At 40.9% G+C, this 18,099-nt stretch overlaps 1 protein-coding gene and 1 non-coding gene across 2 annotated transcripts in view; both read right to left on the reverse strand.

Annotated features, from left to right (window-relative positions):
- The window catches only part of KCNH5 (potassium voltage-gated channel subfamily H member 5), a 314,735-nt gene extending 307,544 nt beyond the window's left edge, over positions 1 to 7,191 (reverse strand). The window contains exon 1 of the mRNA XM_059182266.1: positions 7,021 to 7,191. Within this exon, the coding sequence (XP_059038249.1) occupies positions 7,021 to 7,093 (73 nt within the window). The 5' untranslated portion in view covers positions 7,094 to 7,191. The remainder of the gene's footprint in view (positions 1 to 7,020) is intronic.
- A 7,083-nt stretch (positions 7,192 to 14,274) lies between these two features.
- LOC131837388 (U6 spliceosomal RNA) lies at positions 14,275 to 14,381 on the reverse strand. Its single transcript, XR_009356001.1, has one exon. It is a non-coding gene; the product is annotated as a U6 spliceosomal RNA (small nuclear RNA).
- Between the last annotated feature and the right edge of the window lie 3,718 nt (positions 14,382 to 18,099).

Genomic DNA, 18,099 nt, shown 5'->3' on the forward strand with positions numbered 1-18,099 from the left:
CAACAAAATTTCAAATAGCTTTTCAACCTCTCTTCCTTTCTAAGGTTTTTATTGATCTTTAATCAATTTTTCTACCTTTTCCATGTGAAAACTTAATGTATCACAAAACTATCTAAAATATATACAAATGTCTCTTTATTAGTAATAGTACCACATACAACCAAAAACTAAAATAATGCCTAAAATACACACTCAATAGTATCACTTCCACCATCCAATTAAATAGTCCAAGACTAAGCATTTCCAATATTAACTTGTATATTTTAAAAAATGAGAATATTTCCATGATTCTTTTTAGTCATTCTTTAGTGATGAAAAATAGTCATGTCATATCTGTTATTAAATGAGAGTATTTGGTGAAACATAATGAGGATTTTTTTCAACTTTACTGAGGTATAGACAAATAAAAATTGCATGTATCTAAAGCATACAACTTGATGGTTTCACAAATGTCTACATGGTGAGGTGATTATCACAATCAACTTAATTAACATATTCATCACCTCACATACTTTTTTCTTTTTCCTTTGTGTGTGTGACAAGAACCTAAGGTGGAATTTTTAAAAATACTACTCCGTTATTGGTAAAGGAAAATGTTTTATAAATGTCCATTTCTTAGAGCACATCAAACCACTGTCTTTGACTTCAGTTTCCACAATAATGATTTCCACTGGTTTGTAACTTGTTATTCATGTTTACTTGATTTCACAACATATCTCTTTTATTCATAAAAGTGCTGTATGAAATATTTTAATTTTCCAATTAAATCGAATCTCGTTTGGGACATTTTGAAGCCCCTCCCAATATTTGGTTTCTAACCCAACCAAAAAGAAAAAGAAATTCCTGAAACCAAGATTCAGACTTGCTGACTGTCAAGAAACAAAACCTCTTAAAGTAGTATTATCCCCCACCATATTCTGGGGAAAGTTTAATAAGTTTGGAAACTTCAGAGAATATTTGATCTAGCTCTGTATTTTCTTTTAAAAGTTTGGATAGCATCAAAATATTAGAATCCTACAATATCCTAGGAAAATAACTACAAATCTATGAACTATCTTTCAGTAAAATCAAAGCACTGTCAGGAACTGATTCTACTTCACTGATTTAATATGAATTCTATCAGGACATCTGGCAGAGGAAAAATTTTGTTGAAACAGAAAATATATATGGACATTTTTTATATGGCATTTTTCTGCAAAACTTTAATTTCATGTATATTACCACCACAGTAAAATGGTTTATTACAATAAAGCTTTGTTCATCTGCTAAAGTAAATATTATACTAGTCTAAAGTATATTTAAATATATTCCTTTACATACACTGTTTTTATTAATAACCAATTTATTTAGTCACAAAATGTTGGTCGTCATCAACTAAAATAAGACTATAATAATTAAAAGAAATGCATACTTTTTTTGCACTTCACTTCCCTATACGTGTTATATTTTAGATATCTTCTTCCAAGAGTAACGATTAACTATATTGGTTTTAACCTCCAATCAAACTGGAGGGAAAAATCACCAAAACATAAAAAGTAAGACATGCACTTCGTTCACCTGTGCCAGAACCTCTAGTGACCTCTTGTGGTAAATACTATCTACAGAGCTTTGGAGAACAATACCTTTTCCTAGGCCAGTCACTGGAGAATGTAGAAGCATTGTTCTTCTGGGCTAGCAAACACCCATCACTAACAGTGGAAGTAATACTGATAGTAATAGTTAGAATACTAACTAAACTAAAGGGTTTCTTGTTGGAAGCCTCCTCGGTCGTTTTCAATGAAAATATTCATAGTTGTTTTCTTCTATTAAAAAATATAGTGTCTTACATGGTTCTTCAATAAGACAGTTAAAGGATAGCTGGGGACATGGGGTTCTTACACACCCCTACTCCTGGAATAAATCAAAAGACAGACAAAGAGGACAATTTCTTTGAAGAAGACAAGAGTGAACTGGGATTAGCAGCGTTCTGGTCAGCAAAGCATTATTTGTTACATAACAGGGTGTGGGCTCTAGAGCCAGAGACAATCTGCTATCTTATTTATAAATATAATTCAGGGAGTGGTCAGTATAATTTTAACCTCTATGATGTATTAAAAGCACAAGTGATACATTGTAAGACCTGGGTTAGTCAATACCTCAGACACTACGCGGTTGTCACTATCTCCCGAATAGCAGTTTAAATATTAAATAAAATCTTTCAAAAAAATCATGAACATTATAGCAAAAAAATATATATATATCATGTCTTCACCATTTTTTACATTGGACACTACTAAAAAGGTGTGATATCCTTTTTTGTTTTTTTAAATCACTAGTTCTCTATTTCTTCTCCTATAGTTTCCCTTTAAAGATCTTAGTTTTTACAAGTGTTAATTATAGCAAAAAAATAATTTCAGATTTTCTGTAAAAGGTGACTGAGTCAAGAAAGTGCTTGTACAACATAAACATCTCAAGCTGTAATGGCAAATCGAATATATTGAACTTCTTCTCTTGCAGCATAAGTGGTTGACAAAATACGACTGTTCCTGTGTTCTTCTTTCCTGAACCCCTTTTTTTCCTCTAAAGAGAAAAACGTTTTTAGTTTTGTATAATGCTTAAAATATTAAAGAACAATAATCAAATTCTAATTAAAAGATATTAAATTTGGGATGTATGATATTTCAAAATGGCATCCTAGTTCACTGTCATAGACACTAATCATTTCCGCTTATTTGTGAAGGAACCAAAGACAACTTACAAATAAAATGTGCTGCCCAAAGATATAGGTTGAAGGCCTTGGAAATGTTTTGTTTTGTTTTGCTTTGCTTTGTTTGAATCTAAAATTTCACCTACAACTCTTAAATACCCCTGGCTTTCTTTCAGGTGTTTACCCTCTACCCACAGGTTTACTGCTCCCGATGTACACTGATGAATAGTGTGCATAAATAATTGAAATTTAAATAAGGGAAGACAGTCTAATAATGTATCAGATACGGGTTCAATCAATAAGTACATTGGGCTGAGGTCTTCTATGAGCTATTTCACAGATGTAATGAACTAGTTCCAAACTTTCTGTTCCTAGCAATTCATTTTGAACCTCCTGGTCAAAATGTATCTAAACCTTATTAATACACTTATACTTTTGACCTTTGCAACTTCTTAGACGATATCCGCTAAAGTCATATATTAAGAATTATTATAGTTCCTTTTATTTATCTAAAACTGATCTTGTCCTTTATCTTAAAATTAGAAAGAGGAATTCCCTATTAGTACCATTTTGGAATTTGGCCATAAAGTATGTTTGTATCCATCCTACTCAATAGCCCTCATTATTTTATTTTATAGACTTTGAATCACTAGTAACAATTTGAAATGCTTCCCCATAACAAACTGAGTCAACCAAGTAAGGAAAATAAAAATCCTATCTCAAGAGGTGTAAAGAATCAGCAAACAGAAGCAAGAGTCACTGTAGGACACTGAACACGACACTGTTCAGCCAGAAAACTGCAACTGAAGAGTCAGGAACTTCATTAGGAAGTGCTCTGGTTTCAAGGCTACGAACAAATAGACCACACTTTATGCTCTTTTGTTCCACGTCATCAAGAAGTTCTCTGATGGATGGCTAATTGGCTGAGATTTTAGTTCATTAGTAATAGGCATGGACAAATAAGTGTTTGATGTTTTTTCTTGGCTTCTAATAGTCTTTCCAATCTAATATCCTCCCCTACTTCTGTATCTCTCTTTCTGTATTTCTGTTACTTCCCACATCTCTCTTTTCCTCTTTGTGTGTGTGTATGTGAGAGAAAGAGAGAGTTTTTTTCTGGTACCTCCATCTTTGCATCTGAATGAATGGTGGTGTGTTTATCTCCAAACGTCTCTCTGTATAAGTTTCTGTTTCATCTGACACTCATTAAAAGATCTGATCTTTTCATAAGAAGAACATGATGTATCAGAAAGAGAAGTATTTCATGGGGTAAAGGTAAGTAGGCAACCCCAGCCTATCTTTCTTCAATTTCTTTCTTTCCCACTAAAGCTCTGCCAATACTTCACTTTCAATGTGGTTAAGTTAGTGAATAATGAAATCTTCAGTGTCACAAACCTCATTCATCTATGAGAATCCTGAAGGGAGTTTTCTCTGTTAGTCTCAATTAAACAATTTCTCAGAATGAATTTTTCTATTTCTCTGCCAAATCATATAGAAATGGCAACAACTGTGGGATACTCCCACATGAATGTGCAGACCAATTTAATACTGTAATTCTCAATTTTGGGGGTTCTTCTTACAAAAGTAAAAGTAAAAGTAGTACTGAGACTTTCTAGTTTTTACTACCTACACATGTACATATACTTAGCTCACATGTCCAACACATTTCAAACGAAGCTCAGAGGTTTTGAGTAGTGGTATCAAAAGTTAGCCATAAGCAATGAAAAGTGATATTTTAAATGCCAAAACAGATCGGTTTCATTTGCACTTGGTATTGCTACCCACAGAAAGAAACATTAAACCAATGAAGCACTTATACAGGTGAGGTGTCAAAAAGATAGGACATTCATTAATTTGGATGGCAAATGTAAAACAGAAACAGACATTTCTTTTTTTTTTTTTTTAAGATTTTATCTATTTATTTGACAGAAAGAGAGACAGTGAGAGGGAATGCAAGCAGGGCAAGAGGGAGAAGGAGAAGCAGGCTTCCCACTGAGCAGGGAGCCTGATGCAGGGGCTCGATCCCAGGACCCTGGGATCATGACCTGAACTGAAGGCAGATGCTTAATAACTGAGCCACCCAGGTGCCCCAGAAGCAGATATTTCTAAGCCACATTAAGATAAAGCGTTAATTTCTTATATATCTGCAAAAAAAGATATTCTAAAAACTGGCTCATGGTTCCAGTCTGTGGAAGTTTCAACCAAAGATGCTATATTAGTCAACTTCAGTCAAGGAATTCTCATCTTCTTTCTGGTTATCATGCAGAGGAACAGAGAGTCTGTAGGTTTTATTTTTTAAGGCCTTCTCTGAAAAGTCCTCTCACAGACCAAACTGCATGGAATTGAAATAACCCAAGAAGATAAGAAAGCTCAAATAAAATGGTTGTATCTTGGGGCACCTGGGTGGCTCAGTGGGTTAAGCCGCTGCCTTCTGCTCGGGTCATGATCTCAGGGTCCTGGGGTCGAGTCCCGCATCGGGCTCTCTGCTCAGCAGGGAGCCTGCTTCCCCTCTCTCTCTCTGTCTGCCTCTCCGTCTACTTGTGATTTCTCTCTATCAAATAAATAAAATCTTTAAAAAAAAAAAATGGTTGTATCTTGATTAGTTGATCCCAATAAACTTAAGATTTCCCAAATGGATTGTTTTAATAGTAACATCCCCTTGTACTCTAAGTCTTCGCTTAATATACATAAAGGTCATGTATAAACACAGAAATTGCCTACTGTTATGAATTCGTTTTGTGTATTATCATAAAAAATCAAAAACATTGAGATCATACTGGAATGGCTAAAAATATTATAGATTTTTTTAAATTAGACTTAGACTATTAGCTACTTTTTCAACCAAAAAGTCTGCTCTAGACTTGTATAATATCAGGTGTTGACCAAAGTGGAAGTAATAAGGTCACAAGTTTCAAATTAAAACCAAATATCATGGCAGAGATTTATGAAAAATACCTTGGGACACTAAAATACAGATAGTCCCCAAATCAAGGGAGATATCTGCAACCCTAGTTTTAGAAGAGATCCTAATCTAAGAATTAGTATAATCTAGTCAACCAATTCAGGGAAAGTATAATTGTATTTTTTTTTATTATCTTTTTAGTGTGATCCTCTCTTACCCACTTGAGTACAGAAGTGTTTTCACCATTTCTTTTATCCAAGGACCCTGGAGAGTGTCTGTTGTATATGGCACCCAAATAAATAGTGTTTCAATGAATGAGTCAACAATGAATTATGGAACTGCATACAGTATTTCCATTGTTCTACTGTAATCAATATGCAGAGATACCTTTCTCATACGTGTCCAAATAAGAGACCTCAAAATAAAATAACAGGCCTCTAAAAGAAAACAAAAAACTTTAAAGGATGCTTTATATATCTTGCTTATAAAATTGGAAATTATATACATGAATTAAAAAGACATGAAAAATGGAGATTTTAGTAACACACAAAGTTTATAGGGTCTTAAAATGTGATCTATATAATGATCCTGATTCAGAATAATTTGGAGGAAATGGATTTATAAATGTATGGGATTTTAAAGACACCTTAGGGCAAGAAAACCTTACAATCAGTAGCAAAGTAGAACGGCATGTCTAAGAATTCTTTCTCTGGTTACTTTAAAAGCACAGTAGGTATTCCTTCCTTTTTACATTTCTCCTGTTTAAGTCAAATCAAATATATCATATAGATTAACATAGACCAATGCACAATGAAAAAAAAAATTAAATGAAGAAACTTGAAACACAAACTTAACCATAGAAATTGCCTTCCCATTTTTCAAGCACCGACTCTATTAGGTTCAACTCCAACTACTCTCCCCAGCACAAGGTTCCTTTCAGCAGTGCTCACTGGGCCCAAAAGCCATTCCAGAGACTTAAATCTTATTAAGTAACCACTTTCACAGCCATTCCCAACTTGAGGGAAACCCTTCCACTAAGATTAACTCTACGAATTTGACCAGTCCCTGAAGTCGATTTGGGGGAAAAAATGTGGGGAAAGGATGAACGAGAAATATATCCCTCATCAAGGCAAAACTCAACTTTATTCTCCAGATGAACCTACACCCCACCAGCTCTCTCTTCCCTTCCTTCCTTTCTGGGCTCTGGACAGGTGGGAGGAAAATGAGTATGTCTTGGAGAGGGGATGTAACTAACTTTCCTCCACCACCTTATTCCGCTCCCCACCCCAAATCAGATCCAATTAGTAACTGAAGCCACCCAGGTAGGGCGGTCTGCATCCCTCTCCCCCTTAGAAGAGGGGTGGGATAGGGGAGGATGGGGGGCGCGCGTGGGCCGGAGGGAGGTGGGGGTGTTCTGAACTGCAACTCTTCTTACCGCTGGAGCGCCTGACGATGTTCTCCAAAAATGTGTTCTGCGGTGCCACCAGCCCTCTCTTGCCCCCCGGCATCCTGGGTCTGGAGAGCGGCGGCCAGGATCCGCGGCGGGGGAGGGGGGGATGCAGGAAGAGAAGGTAGAGGAAGAGGAGAAAAAGGTGGAGAAGATCGAGTCGAAAGAAGTGGGGACGCGGCGGCGGCGGCGGGGTCCCCTGACTGTGTCTCCAGCCCGACCCGGATGAGCAGCTCTAGGGAGGAGGACCAGGCAGTTCATGGTAGTAGCGCTCCCCCGGCCGCCGCTGCCCAGACTGTGGCGGTGCCGCACACGGGGCTCGAGAACTGCAGGCTCCGCGGGGCACAGTGCGCCTGCGCCGCCCCCGCTGTCGCTGTCCCGCCGGTGCTGATGCTGAAGCTGCTGCTGAGGCTGCTGCCGCGGCGGCGGTCGCCGGGGCGCGGACTCAGCATTTCTCCCGCTGCCCCGCGCCCCGGGGCCGGGGAGCGGGAAGTGTCAACTCAAGCCCTCGCTCCCAATCCCTCTCAGTCCAGATCCGGACCCCTTTGCCGAGCCTTCCTCTCCTCCTGCCCTTGCCCACCCCTCCCGCGCAGCTGGATCACCGCTGCCCAGCCGAGTCCAACTTCTGCCCGGCTGTGCGCCCGGTGGCCGCTCCTCTCTCCCCGGAGATCCAGGCAAACGTTCGCTGTCCAATGGGGCCACGGAGCGGGAGAGGAAGTGAAAAGCGAGCAGGATGCCAAAGAGAGCAATGGGTAGTTGGAAGGCTTACATCTCAGCTCCTCCCGCCGGGGTCGCGAGCCCCGGCTGCTCCCGAAGACGCGGCTGTCAGGGCGAAGGTGTCGAGCAGCTCCCGCTCCAGCAGAGGCTGAGCGCCGAGCAGGGACTGACTGGGAGGCGCGCGGGGACGCAGAGCAGCCACCTGACGCTGCTACCGCCCCCCTCAGGGCTTTGGCGCCCGAGGCTCAACACAGGAGCTGCAGGCACCCGCCCTGCCCCACGCCCAGGAGCAGGGGCCGGTTAGGGTCTGCGCGCAGAGAGCGCGGGAATGGCCCCTGCGCCTCCGGCTGGAGCTGGTGCGCGGGGAGCCTCCCCAGGGCTGCGGAGCGCGGGAGGCGAGCGGCGAGTCCCGCTACCCGGGTTAAGTTGCGGGAAAGGTTGCACTTAATGCAAGTAGAGAGAGGAAGTGGGTGAATAATTCACACCAGAGAGAGGGAGTGCGGCATTTGTGGTGGAAAACCATTAAAGGTGGTGGGGACGTAGCGGCAAGGGGAGGCGGGCAGGAATCTTCTCTAAGAACGCTCCATCCGCTCAGAACCGGAGTGGAACCGTTAGAATAGAGTCCAAAAGCCGGAAACTACCCGGAGAAGGGGAAATGGCATAAATGCGAATGTAGCGTGGAGGGATGGTAGGAAAAGGGGGAGCTCACGCCAAGGCACCTTCTTTTATCTAAGGCAGTGGTTCTCAAGGTGGTCCCGAACTGGCAGCATCTCCTAAGAACTTTCTAGAAATGCAAAATATCGGGCTCTACCTCAAAGCTAGGTAACTAGTAACACTTGGGTCGTGGGCCAATCATCTGTTTTAACAAGCCCTCCAGGTAAATAGAATGCATTTTCGCTCAAGTAGCAGAAGCACGGATCTAAAGCTTCTCCTCGGGAGGCTCCACTGGGCCTATCCAGAAGGAATGACTGCTAAGCAGGTTCAAGGACTAAGGACAAAAAGTGCGCGTTGCAGCACGGCCAAAAGTCGACGCGAAGGACAGTTGTATGGGGGCGTCCCCTTTTGCTGAGGTCATAAAATGCTAGGTTACCCTTGTTAGAAATGGTCAAGGCTAAGTTGCTCTAAAGCAACTTGAATCCTCAAGCTGGGGTCCTAGGAAACATCTACTCAGTTCCTGCCTTGGGCAGGAAGGAAAGAGGGAAGATGTCAGACTTCGTTTAGAAACCCCTAGATTACCAACCACTGGCCTCGACTCTCGATCACTGTCTCTCCAGCGCACCCGGGGGAGGGAGGAAAGGCACTGCCTGTGACCGAGAGACACATAAATACACAACCAGGATCCAAGTTTTAGCCTAGGGCATTTTCCCTCCTCTCGTTTCTGAAATTTCCACCCATTTACCCAGACCTTGGGTGGCTGAGTAAACCCTGAAGGTTGACGTAAGGCAGAGACCAGTTTGCTGGGCTAGGATTCCTTCTGCAAAAAAAAAAAAAAAAAAGAAAAAAGAAAAAAAAAAAAGAAAGAAAGAAAGAAAAAAAATCAAGAGACTCTGGAATAACACTAAGCTATTTTAGCTTTCTACTCGAGTACTGCTGGTGGTGCAAGTTAATTCCCCTACAGCTAGAACGTCTTCTAAATACATTGGGGTGTATTTAGTTAAATAACAAGGGACTCAGGCACGCATTGGATCCATCTAATCTGCCAGCCACCGACAGGAGTTTGAGATGTGGCTGAGGTTCCACCTCCCTCCCTGCAGGCGACTGGGGGTGGGTTAGGGGCGGGGCGAAGTGGAAAGGCAGTTCTAAAACACACAGGATTGGATTCCTCTCTCCCCCATGGGTCTTACATAACTGTGTTTATAGGGACTAACCTAATGTACAGACACACCACGGTCCTAGACTAATGAGCCATTCACAGACTGGGGTGGTAACAGACAGACTGGTAAATATATATATATATGTATATATATATACATATATATATATTTAAAATATGTATATTTCATAGATTGCTATTCTAGATTTCTAACATGATAAATCCATCATCATCAACAGCAATAAATACATATATATACACACATTAATATAAATATACATATACATGTATGTAAAAATATATATATTTCATGGGTTGCTGTCCTAGACTTCTAACATGATAAATCCATCATCATCATTAGCAGGAAATACTTCAGATCTGTATGTTCTTCTGCACATCATCAGCTGCCCCACATCTCGCCTCTGGGTATTGATATAAAATCTCTGTTTCCCAGCATTTCCCTTCTAGTATAAATATCTCTGTTCCTAATCACTCCTCTGTGGGTGTATTAGCTAACACTTCCCAAAGAGGAAACTCTTTGGGACTCCATTAAGACACAGTCACACAATTACTGGTAGAATTTCCCCATTTATTTCCATCTGTGGATTTAATTAAAATGACATTCATCTTTTCTTCTTTGTCCTTAACTGTATAGCATTATAACTTTTGGATTATTTTAATCATTGTAAAAATAACTGGTAGTTATAAAGTGTCAAACATTTGGTTTCCACACTCTTCTTAATCTTCGAGTTTAAATTTTCATTTTATAGTGGAAGAAACCGAGACCCAGAGAGATGAAGTGCCTAGTCCAAGATGACACAGTACTTTCAGAGGCTGCACTGAACCTAGAATCAAATCTTCTGACCCTGTAGCAAGAGCTCCTTGTAAAGAGAAATAATCTGACGTTGCCTAAATGCTGGTAACAACCAGCAACATCCAGTGATCTCTCTTGCCATAACTGATTTTGCAGCACTGGAGAGAAGAGAAACCCCTGGCAACAATTTGCAACAGCTTCCAATCAAAATGGAGTTAAGGAAAATAGAGTGGCACCGGATGGACTGACTAGCCCTAAGGAATGTGCTGGCAGATTGCAGCAAGGTGCCAATACAGCATTTTAAAAGTGTTTTGCAGACAGAGTCCATATGTTGTAACCAAACTGCAGGATTGAACAGGTGAGAGAGATAGGAATCAAAAAGCTTCAATGTCACACAGAGGGCTTCTTCTTGTTTGTTTCATTGCAAGGATTCCATTTTAAAGCAGAATCATTTGTCCATTTCTTCTTTCTTGAGGCGTTGTCATTAGAGTGGTGTTGTCTGTGAGAACCAAGAGTTCCAATACCCAGAAGTGTTCGCTGATGCCCAAATCACAGCTTGGAAATGAATGGATATTAGTTCAACTGCAGGTGCATTCTGGTTTAACAGCAACCAACATAAAAGCGAAAACTTGGAAATCTGACGTATTAGGAAGTGGTAGTTTGTAATTACTACTGTAGTTCACTGAAGGATTCTTTTATCAAGCACCTCTTCTTGGAAGATTTCTAAAATGTAGTTTATTTGACAGGAGTGTAATTATATGTAAACTCTCAGAAATGCATTAGAAAAAGGTCCAGTCTGACTGAACATTAGACCCCTTCTTGAAAACTGCTTACCTACTCCTCTCTAGGAAAATGATTTTTCTCCCCATCTCCAATTTGTTTCTGAGATAACTTTGGCATAGGCCTAAGCTTGGATTTGCAGATGCTGAAGGGATAACTCAGATGGAGGAACTGGAGCAAAGAAGAAAGAAAAGGGCCAGAGGCTGCTCTCCAACTTGGCCTCCAGGGTTGGTCGCCTTAGCCGCAGTGAAAGTCCAAACCATTTCCTGCTCCCACACCCATTCCCCAAGTGTCACTCTCTGCTTCCCCCAGAGCCCTGCCCCAGCTCTAGCAATGTAATACCCAAACACTATCATTTGATTCCTTTGGGTGCACAAAGTCCCACACTTCTACTTATAACCTCCGCCTCCTCCTCTTCTCCCACCCCTTCCCCAATCTAAGTTGAGAAAAAGCAGAATAGACAGCCGAATAGAAAGCAGAGTATTAAGTCTAAGTCAGTGCTTAGACTCTGGACCGAGACTGCCTGGGTCCTTGGCTTGCCTCATGACCTATAATATATGACCTAGAGTAAATAATATAGCCTTGATTTCCCCTTCTGTCAAATGGGGGTAAAAATGAGCTATTTAATAGGGCTGTTATGAGGGCTAAATGATTCCTATTTGAAATCCATTTAAATAATATCTAGCTTATAAGTACTATAGAGTATTTTTAAACTAAAATGTTTTTATCCCCTTTGGCTTTCATTAACAGTAAAAGCTCTAGGTGGTGATCATTACTAAGGTTCACCAGACCCTGTTGCCTTCTCCACCTTCTTGGAACTAGTTGCAGCCACAAACTAGTTCTGATCAATGGGATGTGAATGGAGGGGATGCAGGTTACTTCCTGGTGAAAACAGGTTAAGAGCTAGAACTCAATTCTCGATGCTCCTCTTCCTCTGCCTTATTGGCAATGGAAAGCCAAGTGACACACAGAAAATGGCTGCCCAGAAGAGTCACCTAGACCTGTGGTGACATCATAAGTAGGAAATAAGCTCTGGTTAACTAAGACCCAGAAATTCTGGCATTGTTTGTTACTATGCCATAACCTAAACTACCCTGACTCATACAGATTGTGAGCTTGCTTTCAGTGCAGGAAATTAGGGGAACAATGATTCCTAGACTGCACATTAGAAACACCCGTGAGTTTCTCAAAATCCCAACGTCTAAGGCACAGTTAGCTCCCAGACCAGGTAAATCAGAATTTCTGAGCATGAGACTCAGCCCTCAGCAGTTTCAAAGTTCCCCAGGTGATTTCAGTGTGCACCAAGGTTGAGAACCACGGTCTCAGAGCAATGCTGTACTCTGCAGGAATCTCCGAAATTGAGATTTTGTGTCCAGATTCTCAGCTCCCGGGGACCCGGCCTGCAGTTACACACACCCAGCAAAGACCCAGCCCTAACTGTGAGTTTCTCCATCGCGGTAGCTACCAGGCACCTTGGAAGAGAAATCTCCAAGACTGACGCCACCATAAATCCAAGCCTCCAAACCACTTGCCTTCTCAGATGCAGCCCTGTCCTTCTACGCATTCCTCAACCATCCCTTCTGTTCTCTGCAGGAACTTTTTCAGAGCTTCTCCTCTGTCTTCACACCTCAGGTGTCACCCTCTCACCTCTCAGTCTCAGAAGATGACTCACAGAGAACAGGTCATGCTGTCCATCCTCAGATCTCCTGCTTTGCCTCTCTCTCTTCCGTTTCTCCTTTCTACTGGGTGAATTAGGAAGTGATTTCCTTCTCCATTCCTCCCCCAGTGTTCTTAGTCCCGTGAGTATGCCTCTGGAGGGATCTCACTTTACTACCTGTGCTCCTATCCCTTCGTGTCAATGGCTCAAAGGGGTGCTCTGTATTAAGGAAGGACTCTGTAATAAGGAAGGATGGACATAAGGACTTCTGTGCCTCCTGTCCACTCCTTTACCCACTGTAGATTGACCACCACCCCACTACTTCCCTCAAAATGCCTTCCCAAAGACCATTTTCAAATTGCCAAACCCCATGAGGCAATTTTGTTTTAATTTTACTTTACCTGCCTATGACATATTGCCCTGTTACCACTCCTCTCTTCTTTTTTAAAGCATTCTAAAGAAACTTACTTTTTTCTTTCCTTTTTTTTTTTTTTTGAAGATTTTATTTACTTGACAGAGAGATCGAGAGAGAGCACAAGTAGGCAGAGCGCCAGGCAGAGGGAGAGAGAGAAGCAGGCTCTCTGCTGAGCAGGTAGCCTGATGTGGGTCTCGATCCCAGAACCCTGAGCTGAAGGCAGCTGCTTAACTGAGAAGCCACACAGGTGCCCCCATGCCTCTCTTCTCGAAACATTCTCTTAGCTTAGACTGACTGGTTTGGAACACTGATTGTGTGACCTCAGCATTTTAATTAACCTATCTGTGCATGAGTGTCTTTATCTGTAAAAATGGAATTGTAATGGTGCCTACCTCATACGGTCGATATAAGAATTAAATGAGATGGTACAGGTACAATCTTGTATCCACATTTCTGAAACGAAAAAGTTTGAAATCCTAAACTTGTTTTTTCACAGAAAATCCTGACATGACCAGTCAGGAGGCTATCTGTACTCTCTTTATCCCACTCATTGTGAATATTGACATGTTTTGCTGTATAGATATTAATGTGTTTGATCATAGGGATTGCTGTCCCTAACTCTGATATGGTAGATACAAATGTACAGAAATCCACAGATTTCTTACTTCCAAGACACAGATTCATTCCTGAAACTCTAGACACGCATACCTGCGTGCCAACTGCTTCTCTCTGGGTGGCAATTCCTCAGGGATCCCTAATTCAACATATACAAACTTTCTTCCCTCTCCAGAGTTTCCAATCTCAGAAGTGCTCCCTCCACCCACCCAGGCTGTCCCATTAACCCTTCTCTATCCCTATCCCCCACCTCCAATGCTGCTCATTCTGCCTCCCATACATCTCTTAAAAGTATTCACTGTCCACTATCATTCCTGGCACTGTTTGTGATCAGGGCACCACCTATGCAGTCAGGGTTGAGAATTATTGTTCCCCTAATATTTTTTTTAATTTATTTGACAGACAGAGATGACAAGTATACAGAGAGGCAGAAAAATATGGAACGCTTCATGAATTTTCATATCATACTTGAGCAGGGGCCATGCTAATCTTCTCTGTATCATTCCATTTTTCGTATACGTGCTACTGAAGCGAGAACTGTTCCCCTAATTTCTTGTACCTAAAACAAGTGCAGGGGCACCTAGATGGCTCAGTCTGTTAAGCAACTGCCTTCTGCTCAAGTCGTGATTCCAGGGTCCTGGGATGGAGCCCCGCATTCTCATTCGCATTCGGCTTTCTGCTCGACCTGAAGCCTGCTTCTCCCTCTCCCTCTCCCACTCCCCCTGCTTGTGTTCCCTCTCTGGCTGTCTCTCTCTGTCAAATAAATAAATGAAATCTTTAAAAAATAAATAAATAAAAGAAAGCAAATTCATAACTGTATCAATCAGGACAGACTAGGTTATGGTGCAGTAACAAACAATACCAGAATTCATCCTGCAGTTGCATTGCTGTGATGGTCTAACCTTGTCCCCATGCTTCATGCCTTTTCCTGCCTTACTCAGCTCCATTCCCAACTCCGAGCTCTACCCCAATTCACTTTTCACCCTGTACTTCCTGAAATCTATTTATGTTGCCTTTCTAAGTCCCCCCTTACCCTCAGGTGAAAGTCCAAAGCCCTTAGCTAGGCTTCTTCTAATCATCCCGGTCTGATTCCTGTTTATGTATTGATTGTCAACTCCTCATTTCCCATTGCCACCCCATCGCATACTTCCTTGTTCCCTACATGCCCTTTTCATTCCTCGTACTTACCATGCTCTCTCTTTCTTCCTTCACCTGTGTCCTGTATCACCAGACATAATTCCTTCAGCTCATAGATATCGTTTCTTCCGAAAGGTCTCTTTGACTTCCAAGACAGGGAAAAGGGCCCTTCCTGTGTCTTCTCCTCGTGCCACCATACACTTTCTTTGCGGCAGTGTTGTCTCGCTATAGTAGAGAAAAGATTACAAATGATTACAGATGAAACCCTAAGTCTCTCCTGCCCAGTGCTGCTACTGGCCAGCCGCTTTGGGAGGTCTCTCTTAGGAAGAATGAGGGAAAGGAGCCTCCTAGGGGCAGTCACAGGACTAAGGAAGACACACCAGTTGGTGAGATGATTATGAGCTGGATTTCACCCCTGATGGGCAGCCTTAGTGAGAAGAGGAGGGAGGCTTTCTAAGTGTGAGAACTAGAGAACTAGAAAAAAAGGAAAAGCATACTAAAGGAAGCCTAGGATGTGTGACAAAAAATAGATAATTCAGAATTAACAAAGAGAAATGGGAGATAGAATTAGAGGCACAGTTATGGATTCATTGGGCCACTTTGAGTTTGAGCTTATCCTGTGGGCAAGTAAAGACATGTTTTGAGTAAAGAAGTGACATAGTATTTTAGGAGAAGGAATCTGTATGCAACTGGTGTGCAAGATGCTTTGGGGACTGATCACCAAAACAATTTTTGTAACTCCATATGGTGCCGGATGTTAACTAGACATTGTAGTGATCATTTTGTAATATGCACAAATTTGAGTCATTATGTTAAATATCTGAAACTAATATATACATATTGGTTATATTTTAATTATCCTTTAAAAAGATGCTTTGGAGAGAGAAAAGACCATGACTGGAGAAATTGTATGAGAGACACCTGCATATGAGGATATGATATTTTTGATACATTAATAAGTTATCTCCCCCTGAATCTCCATATTTACTGATACTCTCCTGCTATCATTACACTGTCACTCCTCAAATAGCTCACTTTTTCCTGGCTTTTGGATTTCCAAAGCCTAAGCATTGGAGAAACAGAAATGCAATACATAAAATGTTATAGTAAAGTATATGTGTAGTCTTACCGGGCAATAGATTGCCCTAAGTAATTTATATGCATTCTCTCATTAATCTCATTTAATTCTTTTTTTTTTTAGATGATATTTAGAGAGAGAGAGAGAGAAAAAAAATGTGCAAGTTGGGGGAGGGGAAGCAGAAGAAGAGGATGAGAGAGAAGCCCAAGCTGACTTCTGAGCATGGACCCTGAGGCAGGGCTCAATCCCAAGAACCCAGACCCTGGCCTGAGCCAAAATCAAGAGTCGCATGCTCAACCAACTGGAACACCAGGTGCCCCCTAATCCAATTTAATTCTAATAGAGTAAAACAGAATTTCATCTAATCCAACAAATATTTATCAAACATTTATGCACCAGGCACAAGAGTAGGTGTTTACATTATTCCCAGCAATGATACTGATGCACAGAGGAGTCAAGTAACTTGCACAAGGTCTCCAAACCAGTATGTGTTAGAGCCAGGACTATGAACCTAGGTATTCTGTTTTCAAAGTCCAAATTCTTAAACCTTCCATTTAATCATGGCACTATACTATTTCCCAAAAGATTTGGAAAATAACTAACAAGAACCAGCTACCTCATGTGTTCCCACTTCCAGCCTAGATGAGAAAAAATTCCCCCATGCTAAAAGAAGGGAAACAAGCTGGAGAGAAAGCAAGGAGTAAGAAAGTCCTGTCTCTACTGCAATGTGGACAGAGCCCTGAATTTCTAAAGGAAATAACAAAAAACCCCAATAAGTCTATGCGTGTCAAGACAGAGATGATCTGCCCCTCTCCTGGGTAGAACTCTAGAGAAGCAACAAGTCCCTGGAAAGGAGATGGCTGAATTGGGTGGCTCAAGAGATAGGATCTTAATTAGCACAGGGAAGTTCCCCATGGTGGATGTGTGTGGACTTGAACACAGTAGAATGATTCTTGCATTCACTAGAAGGTCACCCAGACAGCAGAGAAAGTAAAACCCACAAAAATTAAATCACTTAGAGTGTTGGTTTTACCTACTTGTCTCCCTCACCACATTGTGAACTCCTTAATGTCAGAGATCAAGTCTCCTGCACATATGTTTCTTTAGCTCTGATTCAGTGCCTAGAACATGCAGGCTACAAACTACATGATCTGTTAATTATTCAATGTTGTTGGGAAAAACTTAGTGTAAAATTAAAATTTTTAATTTCTACCCACACTTTCACAACATACACCACAATAAATTCTAAATATGCTACTAAGTTAAACATGCAACAATTATTTAAAATAGGTTTCTAAATTATTTTTGAAACATAGGAAATTATACATAACAAGGTAAAGCAGTTTTGAGAACATCAAAAGTCTCTCACCTGCACACACACAAAAAGCATAATGTAGTTGAAGAAGAATTTAAAGGAATGAGAAGAATTATTCATAATTCATATGACTGAGACTACTGGAAGATTATATCCTCAAATGTTTTGTTGCTACTTACAGTGTGATCTCTGAAGACATAAACACTTTTAAATTTAATCTGCATTATTTATAATCTGCATTTTCTCCATCACTCTGTTAAGTTTATGCAATCGACAAAGCAATAAATCAAACACTGATTTGTAGCATTAGCTGATTTCCATAGCTGACCAAGTTTCTAATGTGACATCACTAAACATGGGGTTGGAAAGTGATGCACACTAGCATGCCATTACACAGAATTTCCACCTTACAGATAGAATAGTCATAAATAATGTCAAGAATATAGATAATAGTAAAATGCAGTAACATAATTTAGGAAGTGATGAGTTTGGGGCATTGATGGTGTTTACTTTTACTATAACTTAACTAATTGTAAATTAATATAATTTAATCTTTATTAGTGACTATGTTTCACACCCTGAAATTTTAAAAGTTGGCTCTCGCAAGCAGGTGCAAGCTGGTTCCAGCATACCACAGAACACAGGGCTGTTGCTAGGGGGATGTTTCTCCCCCTGAATGGAGAGGACCTGTCTGCAGAATAAAAACCATTTGCCAGGGAAACAAGC

The sequence above is a fragment of the Mustela lutreola genome, chromosome 7 (assembly GCF_030435805.1).
Source record: "Mustela lutreola isolate mMusLut2 chromosome 7, mMusLut2.pri, whole genome shotgun sequence".
NCBI classification, from domain to species: domain Eukaryota; kingdom Metazoa; phylum Chordata; class Mammalia; order Carnivora; family Mustelidae; genus Mustela; species Mustela lutreola.